The 18093-nt window shown below is 41.4% G+C and overlaps 1 protein-coding gene across 2 annotated transcripts; it reads left to right on the top strand.

The window, feature by feature from the left end:
• The first annotated feature begins 10954 nt into the window (after positions 1–10954).
• On the top strand, positions 10955–17762 carry LOC135948011 (homeobox protein engrailed-1a-like). Of its 2 annotated transcripts, none has more exons than XM_065497047.1 (2): positions 10955–11982; positions 16250–17762. In XM_065497047.1, exons 1-2 carry the CDS (start codon positions 11355–11357, stop codon positions 16648–16650), a joined length of 1029 nt encoding a protein of 342 aa, XP_065353119.1. In that variant the 5' UTR covers positions 10955–11354; the 3' UTR covers positions 16651–17762. The 2 variants fall into 2 exon arrangements, with proteins under 2 accessions (XP_065353119.1, XP_065353120.1); XM_065497048.1 differs by having other exon boundaries at positions 10962–11967; positions 16250–17754.
• The last annotated feature ends 331 nt before the right edge of the window (positions 17763–18093 follow it).

The following is an 18093-nucleotide window of genomic DNA, read 5'->3' as shown; positions in this document are numbered from 1 at the left end:
CATCATGGGAACAGTGAGCAGGACTTTGTTATTGATATTCAGTGAGAGGCATAATTCAGAAATAATTTTGTTTGTGAGATCACCGGTCAATTGAATTGCAAATTAATTGCCGCCGTTCCAGCTTTCAGCATAAATTTCCGAGCAGCTTATTTGACATGCCGCCGCCACGAGAGAGCAGCTGATGAATACAATTCAATATTCGGCGTTTTAAACATTAATATTTATTTTGACGGTGGCGGCGGCAAAGCAGTCGATATGTGCGGGGAATATTTTGCTTTGTGATATGCGCCCCTTTGGCCAGCGCAGGAATAATAATCATGTCGCTTGGCCGGCCAGGAAATCAGATTCTGCGGCGGTGAGGGTGCAAAAAGCGCGTTATTTGTGGAGCAAAGTCGGGCATACCAGATGAGCGGGCAGTTATTTGTATTTAATTGGGTGCAGGCATTGTTATGACCGCCGCGCGGCTAATCCAGCCAGCGGTGAAAAACTGGCTGCACCGCTTATACCAGATTCTTCAACAAGCGCTTTTTGTGCCCACCGTTTATTCACTGTATATTATGTGCTCGTCTTCTGCTCCAAACCCCTTTCTTATATATACATGTTGGAAGCACAATTGGCTTGATATTCGAAATACTGCGGCAAATAACAGCCATGATAAAGATCTCCTGGCCGCGGATTATGCGATGAAGACTCCACCGCAAGAAATTTCGTGTAACATACTTTTAAATCGAATGAGAAAGAAATCCATTTCGTGATTATAACTGACATGCTCAGTTATTGCTTTAAAAAAAGTTTGATCCGCTTTTACTCAACAACAAAAGCTTATGGATAAGATTGTCCCCGGGATTTCACAAGTTCCTATTGCTTCATCAGTCCGTTAGGATTCTCCCTGCGGAAATACAGCTCAGCATTATCCAGAAAAGGTTCCATTTCAAAATTACTACATTTTTATTTATTTTTAAGAGTCCTCTTTCCTCTTTCATAATTTAGATTTGGTGGTTGGCCTGTCATCTTTGACATATTCCTTCCAAAACAAACATTCATTCTTAGCCTTTTGCAACGAGTTTTTGGTTTTCACGCCGACGAATAATAGTTTTCAAAAAGCAGAGTACTTCCTTGTCTTCAGTCAGGGTAGCATCCCGAATCCTGGGGCACGTGCAAGAGGTTCCCACCATTAATTCGCAGGCGCGGCCTTGGATAGGCCTCCCCTTGCGACAAACCCTTCCGTTTTCTTTAGTCCAGGTTGAATCACAGCAAGATAACGTTACCCTTTTTATACGCTCTACATGCGCATCGAAAACGTAATATATTTCCTGAAAATTCCCGTGAAGTTGACAAAGCTTTTTCATGGGTCACTATATGAAATATTTATACTTCGTGGGAAAAGCAGGAGGAATAAGCAATAGAGACTATATTGACCGCGTGACAGCGGGGCCAGAAGACTTTTATGCTCGGATACATGCCTGCGTTCAAATTGAAAAAAGCTTCTATATATACGTCAGCAGTAAAAAGGAAAAGCATGAGCTTGTTGGCGGCACAAACCAACAATAAAGCAACTTATAATAGTCTTCCGAAGAGCGGGACCTATTAAATAATAAGGCCCAGCAGTAAACAGAGAGGAAAACGCTCTCCTCTAATTTTTATTCAGCCGTAAACGCGCTTGACGCTTTTGCCTTCTTAATAGATTTAACACACACAGCTCGTTTTGACAGCACGAATATTTTGTTTTGTATGTATCGGCTAAAGGAATTCCGCACTGGCATTTTTATGGTATTTTCTAGACTCTCATCTGGCTATGGACTTCCATCTTTATGCGATCCTGTTGGATTTTAACAAGCACCTCGGCAGAATTTACATTGCTTGCTCTCGTGCGTTCGAGATGGTTGTTAGATTCGGCCGCGGCTATATGGAGAGCAATTTGTGATGAGTTCTAGGAAAATTGTGAGCTTGAAATAATGCCGGGATATCAGACCTCATCGTTGGCCAATAGAAGATGTTTCCATGCTACTAGAGAAGGAAGAGATGGATGCGAGAATATGGGAAATATTTTATTAACTTTCATATACATAGGAATATAAAATGGCATATTGCATTCTAACAAAACAAGCGATTGCAAACATCCGTTTTTGTAATAATTATTATGATTACCAAACTAACTTTCCAATTAATTTTAATTTGAGAAATCCAACAGTATTTTTTTCTCCTAAATTAATACATTTTTTGATAATGATTTTGTCTTGAACCTCTCTGCTTACAATTAGATCACAGTTTTTAACATTTGTCAGGGTAGCGCAAAACACTATAGAGCTTCACACGCATGCGTGGTTTCACAGGGCGCCCCATAATGGCTATAACCTGACCCTCACTTTTTCAGTGTCAGCGGGTGAGGCGACCTGCAAGGACGCGCCTGAGGATGTTAGGTGCAACTCTGACACATGTGTGCTTCTGATGTTAAATTAAACATCATACTTATGCAGATTTATCATAAAAACATATTTTAAAATAAACAATTCTATGAACTTAAACACTCGTTTGAAACAGAGTCCAAAAAAATAAAAAACGCTCTTCTTTCAATGGAGAACTATTAGATAGTAATTTCAGCAGGCCGAGTAGGCGGAAGATTCTTATTTGCTTAACGAATATTCTGTTACTTATTCTTTAAGGAAATCGATGGGATGGCCCATCCCATCTCAAATTGCCCATTCATCAAAACGCCAACGATTGGCAGGTGGCTAAGATTGATTAGGAGTTGATTTTGCATTTCAATTCCTCATCACTCACTCTCGTTCGTCCCTAGAGCGTGGTCCATTCATCGCAGGTGCAGAGCTCAATTCTATGAACTCATCACGTCAAAACACCGCATCACATATAATAACACATTTGCGCGGAGGCTGCACTCACGGGCTTGATCTTCTCTCGCTACACTCGGTAAAATGAAATATAATAACGCCATCAAGTTGCTGGTGGAACTAAATTAAGCGTAAGCGCCGAGCGTGGGCGCCTCGACACTTGATCCTTTTCCGATATACAAATTAGCATGCTGCTTGTAAATCTGTCACTGCGCCCTTTTTGGCTAAAGCTTAATATACGTTTGGCGTGGGCAGATGTAATTATAAAATGAATCTCTTCGTTGAGTGGATTGCATGGAAATTTTACAGTTACGTAAAACAGGTGAAATTTTAAACGGGCGCGTTGAAACTCTGGAATAAAAATTCAGTTTGTGATGTTTTTTTTACAACAATCTGATTCAGCTTTAACCTATGAGAAACTAGAGTTCTAATTCGGAAAAATTCTAATTGTAAAGTAAATAAATCTAACTGATTAAATTGTTTTATTTGTGCTATTGTTAAAACAAATATTTGCACGTGTTTTATAAGGATCGCATAATATACACCATGATTGGTTAGAGAAAATATATTTCAAAAAATGAAAAATTAAGTTTCACATCCGTTTTGATGGAACGAATTAGAAAAATGAGGAAACTGTCAGTTTTAGTGAGAAATATAGTAAATCGGTGAAAGGTGCTTGACCCAAAAGAAGTTATATTTTTCTAATAATAGCCAGCTAGTTCGTCGGCGTAACTTTTTTTACAATATATTAACTTTCTACAAAAACATTGTATAGGCTCAACTATTTTGGCAGTTTCAATAGACACAATTTTCACGTCCTAATAAAGGAGCGGCTCTTTTATCTACTTCACACACAACAAGAGCCCGCAAAGGAAAAAGCAATGTAGAAATCATAGTACATATTCTTTAACGGACCTTTAATGCGTCCACATGCGGCTGAAATGATGCGTGGGTGGCCGCCAAAGTCCATGGCACTTGAGCTGTTTCTCCTCTATTTTCTGTCTCAATCAGCATTGTTCAGTATTTGTCAAACGACTAGTTTGTGCTCTCTATTATACTATAGATGTATTATTTCTCTTCTGCGTCACGTGTGTCCTGAGTGCAACAAGGTTGGTTGTTTCCGAGTTTCCGTCAAGTTGCACATCATAATCTATTCTGTGTTCATAAAAAATCGAATTCAAGCCAACTGATTTTTTTCTTCATAGTCTGGATGAGATGGACAAATAAATAGCTTAAAAGTAACCCCATTGAATGCTGGTGGTTTTGCAATATTTCTGAAACACAAAACACTTTCCCAACATAATTCTTGTTTCTTGCATTCGCTCTTTTCGTGTTGACATTATGGGATGAGAAAAAACTTCAACGTCATGGCTTATAATATTGGAGCGCCCCGCGCCCTTGCGTCCGCTGTGAACTGCCTCGATATTATAAAACAGCTTCAAAAAAATTTCCGCAACAATCATAAATTATTATTATGTGGTTGTAAAAAAGAGAACTTGCTCTTCTGATCTAAATATACTTTTTTTAAATTCTGCGTTTTAAAATTGGCTTTTTTATGAGTGACAGGCAACTGTGACCCGCGGCAATCGTGCCCTAAGTTAAAATGGTGGGAAGGGGAGCAGTGCGGCATCAGGGTTTCGTCCTTAGGGGGGTCTTTTGAGGGTGGTTGTGGCCTAAATAATAATGCTACTTCAAATAAATAAATTTGCTTACAATATCTTTGATTTCCTGCTTAATTCGCATTGAATATATTTAAAATGTGTGTTGATATCAAGATATCATGACGAGCTTGCAACGCAGCACCCTCCGAGGGTGTTTAGCCCGTGCACATATTTAGGCTGTGCATCAAAAGGAGGCGCGCCGCTTCACAATTAAAAAAGTCGCTCGCAGGTCAGACTTTTGCTTTGCAGCCGACCGCTTTTGTGTGCTTGACAATAATGTATTGACTGGCGCGATGCTGGGGGTGCGTGAAAAATCACGGCGCGATGCTGGGGGGTGCGTGAAAAATCAAATATACAGGAATCCATGAAAAAGACACCTAGTACTTCATGTTAATAATATCATAAAATTGCCATAACATGACTGTTAAATTAATCCAACACACATTTTAAATATATATATTCGATGCGAATTAAGCAGGAAATCAAAGATATTGTAAGCAAAATTATTTATTTAAAGTAGCATTATTATTTAGGCCAAAACCACCCTCAAAAGACCCTCCCTAAGCCTAAGGACGAAACCCTGATGCAACACTCCTCCCTTTCCTACCATTTTAACTTAGGGCACGATTGCCGCGGGTCACAGTTGCAGCACCCTCTTTTTTATGTGGTTAAATATTGTGCTGCACCATCGCGTCAAATTTTTATACTCGCATATGGAAATATTCATCGAAACAAATACTTTGATCAGAAATTAAAACAACAAGTTTCTTTAGTAAGCCGAGTTTTGTATAAGAAATAAAAAATAAAGAGCAAAAGAGCAAAAACGCCCTTAATTAACATGTTTATGTTAACTCACTATTGTTGGGGTCCAGGTTCAAGCCAAGGGAAATTGAAAAGCTTCAGGTCCTTTGTATTAGCATTTAATCCAGATTTAAGACTGAAAGATTACAAATAAATAATCAAAATATCGAAAGTAAAAAATCACAAAGGATTGCCATTATATAAACAATTAATTTACGCAGTAAAATGGGAGTCGAGAATAACAATTAATATCACAGTTATAATCAAATGCTTACCTTGGAAATGCGTCGGGTCTATTAATTAATACAAGCGTAAAGATGCACACGATATAATGCTCTCGGCCGGAGAGAGAGAGAGAGAGAGAGAGAGAGAGAGAGAGAGAGAGAGAGAGAGAGAGAGAAAGGAAGGTGACGTGATCGTGTGCGTGTGCGTGTGAACGGTAAGGAGAATCACAGAGCTTATCACGTACAGTATTAGTGACATCTATAGGTTACAAACTTAGTTAACGCGAGAGTGTGCGGGAACCGCTATACTATTATCCATTAAAATGGTTCTAGAGATGAGGATTGAAATAATGATGAACGTTAAATTCTTTTGAAGAATTTTGTTGATGTATTGATTTACAGTTGAAATCCGACCGGACTCTAATCATATAAAGAAATTCGATTGATTATATTCTTCTTTTAAAAAAAATGTTTTACTTTGCTTTTTACCCCTGTCCGAGGACCGGAAAGGGCGCACACTGTGCTATATATATGAATCCATCGCCTAAATGCAAATTATTTAAACAACACTCACGTACAATTATTGTTTCCAATGGCGGAGCTACAGATCGATTTCAAAGAAACGATAGGGAACACACACAGCATTCCCATCTTACTCTCAGCATCAACGCGGCGCAGGAGCGATTTTTCTCAGCCGGCGTTGTCCGCTTTTTCCGAGAAAATTCAATTAATTAAACGTCGCCGCTGCTGCTCGACTCGCTCTCAGCCCGCTTCAATAGCCTCGCAAACATTTTTAATCAATCAACAACGCGCATAGCTTCTGTGAATACGAAAAACAGCCGAAGTAAAATGAGCGTTGTGTGCCATGCTCTCACTTTTTATCAGTTCGTGTGCAAAGCAGTCCGGCGAACAGCTTGTTTTTCTCGGTCTCTCGGTGGTATTTCGCTGCTTTATCTGCTCCATCACTTGCGATCTCGCTTGCAACGCGCGACAAATGTATTTGCCCACCGCACAGCGCGCTTACTCAGTTGAAAAGGAGCTGCGGCTGTGACGAAAATAAACACACTCTGCATAGCGGCCGCATGCACGCATGACTTTCCATCGCGACAGCGGCTTAAATCGGACATTTGAATTTATTGCTGCACCTATATTCTACTCTGTATTTTCCTGCGTGCAGTGTTGACAAAACACAGACATCAAAATCGCGGTTCGATTGGTTCCGGTCCTGCCACCCAGGAGAAAACCCGCAGCTGCGATCAGGGTATAGAATTGAGCATGCATAGCGGCGTCTTATTGGGCTAAGCAAGGGAAACGTTTGAATTGGGCTTTTGTTATGATATGAGGCAATGAATTCTTCCAGGGAAATTTTTGCATAGAAAAATGTTTGGCCTGGATTCTAATGATTACATTAATTTTGCTTAACCCGCCACATATATAATAAACATTCATTTTTACGAGTTGACGTGCATGCAAACAAGAAAAGTATTCCAAATTGCATTTTGGCATTTTATGGGATCGTGATGCGAATCTCAAATATGGCTCCTCTCCTCAACCTTTTGAACTCGCTGGACTCCCACAGTCAACCGTTTTATGAACTCGTTTTCACAAAATACGAAATAATAAACAGGAAGAACCAAATAAATATAATTTTCAAACTTATTGAATATATAAATCCCAATGTTATTCAGAACGAAAAATTTTCAATCAGTTACAACTTATCGTACTGTTTAAACTAGGAAAGGCAACAAGTAACTGGCATTTCGAGTTTTAATTGGGAAGAAGAGTTTTTAGGTTAAAATTTTCTTTCTTTTGTTTTTGATTTGCGTGCGTGTTGCAAAGTGTGCAGAAAATTTGTTTGCAAAATTTTCTGCAGTTGATGCAGCTTGAGGGTTTTATTTTTCAAGTAAAAAAATTGAAATTAATTGTTGGTAGATGCCAATGGAGTTAAGGGCTCACGAGAATGGCGTAATTTTAACCAAAAAATATTGCAATTAATTCAATCTATTCCTTATTTTTTGCCTAATATATTTAAGGGAGTATAGCTTCACATTTTGCATTTCTTTTCTAAATATTGCTGGTGATGCCCAAGGGGATGTCAATGAGAAAACTGCTGTCCTGGGATAACGTATGCGGAAGAGTATGTTTCTTTTCTGTTTTTACTGTAATTTTCATCCTTTGTCTTGTTTAATATAGAGTTCATTATTCAAATTTACCTTTTTTAATCAACAGCCTTTGAGTCAATGAGATTATATAGAAGTGATTTTTTTTCTTTTGTAATTTATTTTGAGTATTTCTCTTTTGTCAAAAACTCATGATATTGTTGTAGTTTATTTTTTTCTATTGTATATTGTGTCTCTAAATTGAAATTAGATGGAATATATTGTGAGAAGATCATCACCTGAATATATTACCATGCTAAAAGACAGATAAAATTAATTGAATTGAAACGAAAACCTACCCATCTATGTATATAATAAAAATACTACCTCCTCGTTTCCTATATTCAAACTTTTCTGCAATGATCCATTTATGAATTTATTGAAAAACAAAATCTGTACCAAGAGATTGAAAGTGCATTTCCATACTACTTTTGGCTTCTTCAACAGATGTATGAAATTGGGCTGTAATGAAGCAAAAACTAGAAATAAATTTTGATCCCCTTTGCAAACGGTGAACCATCATGTCCATGTATGAGACAAAAAAATGAACAATTTTCCAATTCACAATCAATTCTGTTGAGCGCACTGAAAATTTTTATATACAAGCCTTTCCAATGCATCGCTCTATCCAGAGTTGGTATTTTATATATAGTAAGTTTTTACGTTGTGTTGCTGGCGCAGCCCACGCACGAAGACGAGGATAACAGAGAGGCCGGCGCATGCACAAATTTGTGTTGCGTGCGCCGTTCGCCCATGTGTATGCGGCTTTATCTGCGCAGTGGTGACATAGTTACGATGTTTTTATTGACACATGTTGGCTGCTGGACGTGGTCCATTAGGCCTACACTCTACACTAAATCACGGTCGGCTCCCAAACGCTTACACCGGTCACTGCAGAGATAAAACAGCTCTCTTTTGTGTCCGCGCCCAATCGGCAGCTTGATTCTGCGCGGCGCGAATAAAAACATTAACATTCCGCCGACATCGGTGTGCGGGCATTTTTCCCAAATGTCTTTTTAAACGCCCCGGAAATTGACGAATATAAACGGTGATCTGAAATGCAGCGCACGTTCCGCGAGATGCGCCCACTCCCATCGCATCCATCGAGCAGTTGTTGCAGCTGCGTGGCAACTTATGCAGCCCGCGCAACCACTGCAACGTGCAAAATGCCTAATTACAATAAAAAGGCCATAACTCCTGCGCGGAAAGCGTGCATATTCAAGCAGGGCCAGATCCGTATGAACGCGGAACGTGCTTTCCATTTAGAAAATTAAGTCTGTTTTGGCATCGCAGCCAAATGGATTGTGGAAGTTGGCCCCATAAATTATGTCATTCGAATTGTCCACGCTCTCCGCGCTGAATCGAAAAAAGCTCTCGTGCATGCAGGGTGGCTGATAAAAATAATGTCAACAGTCGCGGCGCGTCACAGATACACGACCAGCAGCTGCATTCGACCGCGAGCAACACGTTTGCGGCTCTCATTTCGCATTGTACTCTCTCTACGCGCGCAGGTAAAATGTTTCTGGAGGCTCTTCCCTTTGACTGGGGCATGCCCGGGAGGCCGCGAATGCAACACCATTATGCAGCTGACTCACACACCGCGAGATATTGTTATTATAAGTAATACGTATACGCAGCAGAGCTTTATACAAAAGTAGATAAACATCGAAATCGCCGTGTGCACAATGGAAGGGCCGCGATTTTCTCTCGCTGACATTCTAATCCACCGCCGGAGCAGCGCGCATAAATAGCCGCATTGAGAGCTTGTTGTTACTCTCCTCTTTTTATTGTGTTCGCCGTCAGTCTCAAAAGTCAAAGGATTATAATTTCGTAGCCATGCCGCTTGTCAGATTTTATCTTTTAATAAATGAAAATGCACATGCAGTTTTCTTTTCAACCACCCGGGTTGACCGCGCCGCGATCCCTCTCGGAGTGTTGTTAACACACTCACCTTTTTCACTCACTCAGCGCCGCAATGTGAGAAAATTTTAATTGACGCTTAATTATAAAAGAGGCTGATGCATGCGCTCAGCGGTGGATATTGTTCACACGGTGCAAAAAGACGATAGTGCTGCTTTGTCTGGCTGGCTGAGAAGGCACATAGCGCGCTGCGGCCCGCAGAAAATAAAAGCGTGGCTGTCTCACTCGCTCTTTTCGGTTCCTCCACTCCGTGGGTGGTCCATTAAGCCGAGTAATAAGTGATGTATTGCACTTGCGAATTGCTCAAGTTGCTCAATCATGTCGCGGATTTCAAGGGTATACACATACACGACGACCGCTCTCCGGCAGCACTAATTTGCGCGCACATTTTCATCAAGCTGTGCTTATGAGACAACAAACAAAAAGCAGTTACTGATTAATTTTTATATTCGTGCATTTTTTATATATATCTTGCTTGTGATAATTTTGTATTTTTTTTAAAAAAAATCCCTATCATTAATTTAAAAAGTGATTCAAAGTGATTTTTCTAATTATAAAAATAGGGTGGAATTCGATTTAATTCCCATTTCACTGAACGGCATGAAATGAAAGAATCAAACAAGTTGGGCTAGTTAATTAATACCACTAATTTTTTTAATAATTTGTTTGATTTTTTTAATACTGGCCATCCAATCACACAGAATATTTTGAAAATGACATTCCATAATTTTTCCTTTTTTTAAATATTTGAAATGTTTACAACATGTCATCAATATTGGTATATCAATCAAGAACATCAAATTTCAAATTTTTAGACAATTTCCTCCTATCCTCCCTGAAATCATTTACCACTGTATAGAGAAACAATATTTTGGCTAATGTTCGATGATAAATAATGCATATTCTTAAAATTCCATTATTGGTTTGCAGCTCTGCCATTTTTATTCAACGAGTTTGCTCCTATTTAATAACAGCGATTGAATGAAAAAGTTCAGTCACGCAGCAGTAGCGAGCCACCCCTGAGGCACCCCCGACCGTGGTGCGGTATCATCCCCTAGCCTGTGTCGGGGGCGCTAATTTGTTATTTTGTGCGCTGAAATTTGCATACGTCACCGCGTATAACAAGTATTGATTACCTCTCCCGGGGCCCTGATGTTTTGATATAAAAATTATTACATCTCGGCTGGCGACGCTCCACCCTTAATCCCCTCCGCGCGGCGCAGGCCACGCCCTGCGGCGGGCGGTGAACCCCACCACGTCGCGGTAAAAAACGAGGGACAGAAAAATGGGCCGGGTCTCTCGGCAGCTCAGCAGCTTGTGCGTGTAATAAAGCTGTGTGTCTCGCAGTTAAGGCGACCGTGGAGGGGAAACTGGGGACACTTAAGCCGCTTCTTTTTGTCCGACAAAAGTCTTATTTTTTCCCCGCGAGTCGTGCGCGGCAGGCAGCTTTTCCATCTGCCCGCTCGCTCTCCAGCTCAAGTGGCTTCCTCAGATTTGAATACATTTTTATGAAACCCTAGTCGAACCCACGAGTGGTGGGGTGGGCCTTTTTTCTGTTGGAGGAAGGGGAGTGTGTGTGTGTTTACGCGACTCCCTTTTGGACAGCTCGAAGATCTCTCACTCAGCTCCTCTCTTGAAGTGAGCGGCGAGTGAACCTGTCTCGCGAAATAAGTGACAGCTCGGCAGCCAGTGCGCTCGGCAGCGTGCATCGGCATTGACCGCAGCCAGCAGCGCAGCAGCATGGCGTTGGAGACGGAGCGCTCAAGCCCCAACAACGCGTCTAGTCCGGGACCTACCTCCACCAACTCGCCGTCCTCGTCGTCCTACAAGCCGGTGCTGTCACCCAGCAGCATGGAGCACGACATCAAGCCGGCCATCATCCACCACCCGATGCCAATTTACCCTTCGACATTCGCCCTGCACGCGACGAGCACGTCCCGGCGGCGGCCGGCCAGCCCGGCCGAACCCGCCGAGGCCGATCAGCCGCTGCGATTCTCCGTGTCCAACATCCTGAGGCCTGAATTCGGGCGGCGGGCTGTCGAGGAGTGCCGGCTGCGGGCCCATCTCGATGCATCCCGCAGCAGGTCATCGCGATGCAGTTCCGTGGACGACTGTCGTAGCTATACCTCGTCGCCCATGCTTCACCTACGACCTAGCAGCCCGCCGCCCAAGAAAAGACTCACGCTGGACGATTCGGACAAACACAGCAACGGCGATGCCAGCAGTGTTTGCAGCTCCAGCAGGCCCACCTCCTCTCTCGAGGAAAAACTCGCTGACCCGCCGGTGCCCAAGGACCAGGGCATGTGGCCAGCGTGGGTATTCTGCACGCGCTATTCGGACAGACCCTCCTCAGGTAGATATTCCAATCGTACGTCAATCTCGTAATATATAATTTTTTCGAGGGAGCCAAATTTAATGTTCCGCCGATCGCGCGCTTTAACTCTCTCCTGACGACGGCGGAACGGAAATTCGAGCCGCCTCCGTGAGAGGGGTCTGCGTTGATCTTCGAGAGGCAGCAGCTCTTTGCTTTTTTTTCTCTCGCTCGCTAACGATCGCGCCGCTCAGGCAGCCGTTTGCTTACTTCTTGTTTCTCTCTTCCGTCGGGATAAATAAATTGGAGAGGACCACCGCCTTTATATGCGAGCACAGATCGATCGATTTCTTTCTTGATTAAAGCTGCCCCTTTTATCCGCTCGCGCATCAGTCCCTTTTTTAGGAAACGACCGTCATTTCGGGCCGAGTTATTTCGTTTCATCTGATTTGCTGAAAGACAATCATATCGCGTGCGTCATTTAAAACGCTGTCAAAAAACAATAGGTCATTTGCGGGGTCCCGGCTAGAAAAACCTCAATAGCACCTCCGCCTCGCTGTTTGTGTATTAACAGAAATAAATTTTCAATAGCCGCATAATTCAGCCCGTCTCGAGAAATCTCGTGCACTTTCTACCTGCGCTTCTCAAAAGGTATATTTGTGCTCGTTAAGGTGCCCTGCGCGATGTAAAAAGTGACCTGCTATATTAGACCATCCGCGTTGCTTATTGTCATTTCAATTTTCCGCCTGCAACACAAAAAATTGTTTGCCATACAGCAGCATCAAATTTGGAAAGCCGGCTTTCAGCATTTCAGTCTGAGTGCCTTTCGGCGCGGCTCTTGCCTTTACAGACTTGATGACTGATGGCACTTAGTGCGCGCGTGTTGTTTGTTTGCACTGTGTGTGTGTATATATATGTATATGCAGAGAGCGAGAGACGCGCACGCACGCTCTCATTTGGCACATCTTAACAAAAGCTGGAGAAGCCAGCAGCAGTGTTTATTGATGATGTGCACAAGTCCATCAAAAGGTATGGATGAAAGATGCCACCGACAAAGATTAATAACGCTCGCACTTGGTTTCCCGCACCGCACTTTGTAGAGAGCGACTGCAATTCTCCAATTTCAACCGGCGAGATGCTTTTAACGTGCGTGACTTCTCTTGTTCAAAAATGTGGAGCAAAGCTCCCTGTTCGTGCATGATTAATTTCTCGAGACACGTCTCTCATGTCGTTGTTATGATATTCGAAAACGAAATAATGTGTATATTGCGCTTGAAAGCGCCTTGTTAGCGAATTAATTACATATTGTCATGCCGAGTGTGGATTTAAATACTACTCCACGCAGCAGTGCTATGGAAGGAGCTAAAAAGTGTGCTTTTGACACAGTGGAATTATAATTATCGATGGATTTATGGCGCATTTGCGTGTGCGCCGCGCCACTTGAAAATCCCCGGCAACTGGGTTGACATTTTTCAAACGCGAAAAGCAATTCTTTTCTTTTTGTATGGCCACGCTGATGTAACGACCTTTTGAAAAAATCATTGTACTAAAAAGGTTAACATTGCAATGAAGCAATCAGCATATATATCTGGCCATAATACAGGCAAGTGGCTGGAGTTTCTGCCATGCAAACGACAAAAAGCTCTCAAAAGCATTCATGAATTCTATATAATTATTATAATTGTTTCGGCAAATTGAATTATAAACCTTTTTGTCTCCTTTATAGTCCCGTGCCCTCAATTGCCTAGAACAACTCTATTCCAGCACGCACAAAATAAATAAAACGCGGAATATATAATCTGTTTTGCACATCTGCGCCACACACAATACGCTAATTTTACTCTTTATAGCAATAATTAACATATATAGAAAAGCCTCACAAGCTGATATAGGCGGCACAAGTACGACCAAATTGGGTGTCCGCTGTTGGAGCAACTTCGCGTGAGGTCTAATTTGCGTGATCTAGAATTAAATTTTCATCATCATATTTCCAAGCAAAGCGCCAATAACAATCTTTGGTCGCGCCAGAGCAGCGAAACGGCACAAAAAAATTCAAGGAAGAGTATCTATCTTGTAATTAGGGATGTGAAAATATAATTCAGCTGACTTTATTTTGTAAATTACCACTGCAGAAAATCCACCTAGCTGACTCTCATTTCTAAAAAATTGTTTTCACATAAAATAATGTTTAATAGTTATTTTCATTTCTCAAAAAGATATATAATAAAATAAATTAACCTGTCAGCACGACGTGGTCATCGATCTAACACAGAGTGACAATTTTGTAGTTTTTTTTTTCTAGATATAGAAATATATTATTTAGTCAACGGTTTTTGAAGAAAATCTGGACTGTTTCTGCTTTTCTGGTTATCACGTCAGATATTTTTTCCCCTATTCAGACATACCTTAACTCCCATACCTGTTATTCTTGAAATATAATAATATTTATTCTTCGATGAATCAGCTTCGCAGGAATGCACTTTTGAATGAACGGGGAGTATCAAGGGATTTGAAGATACGCTAAGGAATGCACTATGCAGACAGCTATTATAGGTGTGCGGAAATCAAAATTGATGATTTGCGGGGTTGGAATCCCTTGGCCGCAAGGATGGACCTTCATTTAAATTAAACGCACCCTCCACCTAGCAGAGTGCAGCTGCCATAACATTTTTCACTTTCGTTTGGGGCCGCTTAACAAAACCCCCGTCTGGGATCCATTAACTGCAATTAGGGTTCATTTCAAAATACACGATATATTTTTAATAACCCCACGGGAGTTGAAAGTGCACATCAGCGCAACAACAGGCTGCTTTTATTTGCACTCCCTCGACCAACAGATTAGATAATATATTCAGTGGCTGCCGCGGAGAGGGTGCATGGTGCAATAATCAACCCTTAACTCGAGATGAGAGAGGAGGGAGCAAACAACACGCTGGTAATGAATCTAAGAGGGTGTAATGTATAAATTTCATCCAATCCGCTCTCGCGTTCTGTGTACGGGTGATAAATACGCGCGTTTATTTTATTATTTGGTTTGTGTGTGCAATGTGCGCGCGCTCTTGGCCGTTTTGTATACTTGTTGTCGGCAAGATTAATAGTTGCGACACAAACACACAATATTAGAAACTCGCGCAGATGAGATAAAAAGCGGCGGCCAAAGGGTTGTGCGCGTTCTCGGCATGCAGCGCGGCCCGAAATTTCATTAAATAAAAGAGCAGGAAAGGAAAATCCGTCACAGCTTTTTAGTGCTCTAAGCAATTTATAACTTCATATTGCGGACAAAAGAAGCAAAACGCGCCGGAGTAAATACATTGTTTCCTGTGTTGTTGTTTTTTTGCGCAGAATATAATGCGAAAATTCATAATATTTGCGATAAATTTAACGCACGCAATTGAGGCCGTCCCTCGTGAAGAAAAAATATAATTGTGCTTGATGCCGCTCTAATCTCTTTGAAACCGCAGTAATGAATACTGATGCGCGCGTCTCTTTATCTGCGCGGTAATTGCAGAATAAGAGTGCTTGCACGCACTGCACACAAAACGCCATACTCCGCGCCGAAAATTACTCAGCGTTTAGCTTATAATTATAGGCATTGATAAATAAAACATGTCTCGCTCGCGTCGGCCAAATCGCGTTTTATCTGATTGCGTAGCGCACGTGTGAAAGTTAATTCATATGGTGCGCATTACGCGCGCGGGTAATGATGCTCCTCGGCGCAAATAATGAACTGCAAAACGGAGGCTGCGAAAACAATAGCTCGACGCGCACGGCAAATCGCACAGAATTAGATTTAAATCTCGATTTATTCCCTTGGCGTATTTGTCTTGTCTTAACACGGAGGAAATGCTCATTAGCTTCACGAGATAAAAAAATGCCACATGTAATGAGAATATTTCAAAAGGAAGATTTTAAAGACCAAAATCCAAGATGGTTTGTCTTACTTTTTTTGAAAAATAAATATGAGAATATGTTGAATATATGAAGATAAAGAATTTCCGTTTTTACCCCATTACAGCCTATATTGGAAAAAATGGAAATTTTTCAAAAGAGTTTATGGGGAGAAGATGGTCAAATACGATCATAAGAAGTCATTTAAAAATTGTCATCGTTGTGAAATTTTTCTTTTCTTTCCCTGTCTTTTCTTTGAATTTGAAAGAAATATGGACCAACAAATCTATATCATTACTCTCCCAATTATTAACATTGTCAATAGGAAAAACATGAAATTTATAATTATGAGAATATTCTTTTTCTTTGATTTGTTATAGTGATTAAAAAACCATTAAGAATTGTTTTGCTAAATTTCGATGAATTTTGTTCTCAGGTCCACGGTCGAGGCGAATGAAAAAGCGAGAAAAGCGTCCAGACGAGAAGCGTCCGCGCACCGCCTTCACTCAGGAGCAACTGAACAAGCTAAAACGCGAGTTCGAAGAAAACAGGTACCTGACCGAGCGGCGGCGGCAGCAGTTGGCCACCGATTTGGGCCTGCACGAAAACCAAATCAAGATCTGGTTCCAAAACAAGCGGGCCAAAATCAAAAAGTCGACCGGCACCAAGGGCCAGCTGGCCATGCAGCTGATGGCGCAGGGCCTGTACAACCACAGCACCATCCCGGTGGACGAGGAGGAAGAGTTGGAGGCGGCCGCCGCTGCTGCGGCACGAGCGGGCGCCGAGGCGGCCGCTGCCAGGGCCGCCGGCGTCCTCTTCGACCCGTTGGCCCGCTGAAAATCGATGTATAGAGCCAAAATCGCGGTCAGCGCGAAGCATCATCTCAGAACAAGACTGCTAGTTTTAGGAAACCAACAGAGAGACACTTAAACGTGAGATTTATATCATAGTACTTAAACGTGGTTGTTTAAATGTATAAATTTAGTGAGAGTTATTGAAATGAGTGTCGGAGTCTTGTGCAAGTTCAATACGAATCAACGCATTTTTCGGGCCGTTGAGGAAAGCAGTTGGAAATTGTTCAGACTGATTTTTTTTTCGCACAAGCCTAATTATGTTCTCCCCAACGTGTCTGGAAAAAGAGGCGAGGCGCAAAATCTAACTACAAATAATCTGTGTTATTCCAAACTTGGTAGAGCTTCTTAGTTCGAAAAATGTTTGAGAAACTAGTGAATTCGTAGAGTGCAAAAATGTGAAAATATCTCCCATGCTAGAGGGATAAGTGAATGTAAACATTGAGAATAAAAAACTTGTACAAAAGTTTAGTCTCCTCTATATTAGAATATATTGATGGCAGCCACAGTGAAGAAACTCCATACTAAAGCTATTTCTTATTTTAGATTCTCAAGTATTCACTGCCCTCCTGTACATCTTTACAAAATGTAAAGTTTAACATTCAAGCGCGCTTTTTGAATATTCGCCAGCATGTTACATAGCAGACCTCGCCATAAAATAAAAAGCGATTGCTGTGTGCGGCGAGCGAACAAACGTGAAATGCTTCTAACTGATGCAATTTGCTGCAGGAGTCGCTTTTCAAAGTAATCAACACTGGAAACATGCGCGCGCGAGTTTATGTAAAGCATTCTCGTGAACCCATGCGATATAATGTGAAAAACAACGGCTTTTGTCCGCTAATAAAGCACGTGTATTATGTGCATATTGTGAAAAATCGACTCTGTATAAAGAGATGTCGTGTATTATAATTTAATAATATATCGCCTCGGCGTCATCGAATAAAAACGATCGTCAAGTCAGAAATACAAACAAAACCAGCCTTGTTTCATTTCTCATTAACTGCAAAAAGAACAATATCTCATCATGGATAAAAAGCGAGAACCCGCAGCGTCGTGCTAATTATACATGGAAATCATAATAATCGAGCTTGTTTAAGCGGCGTATACTCTTTTTATCGGCACTTGCTCTCAGAGGTAATAAATTAACTGCTGCCGAGTTATTTGAAATGCTGAATTTGTGTTGAATGAATAATGACACAATCACCCACAAGACCGTTCAAGTTGATATAGCTTAAAGTCATTCATGCAAATCGCATCTCGAGTTGATTTCCCTTCTTAATCCTGCTTATGGAGGTCTTCTAGATTGTTTATTTTTATTACAAATATGGGGAGAGCGTTAATAATAATCGTTTAAATAGCAATTATCACTTATAAGTATTAAAACACACGCTTAACCCTAAGGAAAAGCCTTTTTTCGTTTCACTTCCGC

The sequence above is a fragment of the Cloeon dipterum genome, chromosome 1 (genome assembly GCF_949628265.1).
Source record: "Cloeon dipterum chromosome 1, ieCloDipt1.1, whole genome shotgun sequence".
NCBI classification, from domain to species: Eukaryota; Metazoa; Arthropoda; class Insecta; order Ephemeroptera; family Baetidae; genus Cloeon; species Cloeon dipterum.
The sequence above is the reverse complement of the archived record's forward strand: the minus strand, read 5'-3'. Positions and strand labels throughout refer to the sequence as shown.

Excerpts from the sequence above, each read along its gene's own strand:
- LOC135948011 (XM_065497047.1), top strand. The coding sequence starts at position 11,355 with ATGGCGTTGGAGACGGAGCGCTCAAGCCCCAACAACGCGTCTAGTCCG. Across the intron at positions 11,983-16,249 it reads CTCAGGTAGATATTCCAATC|GTCCACGGTCGAGGCGAATG; the intron begins GTACGTCAATCT and ends TTTTGTTCTCAG.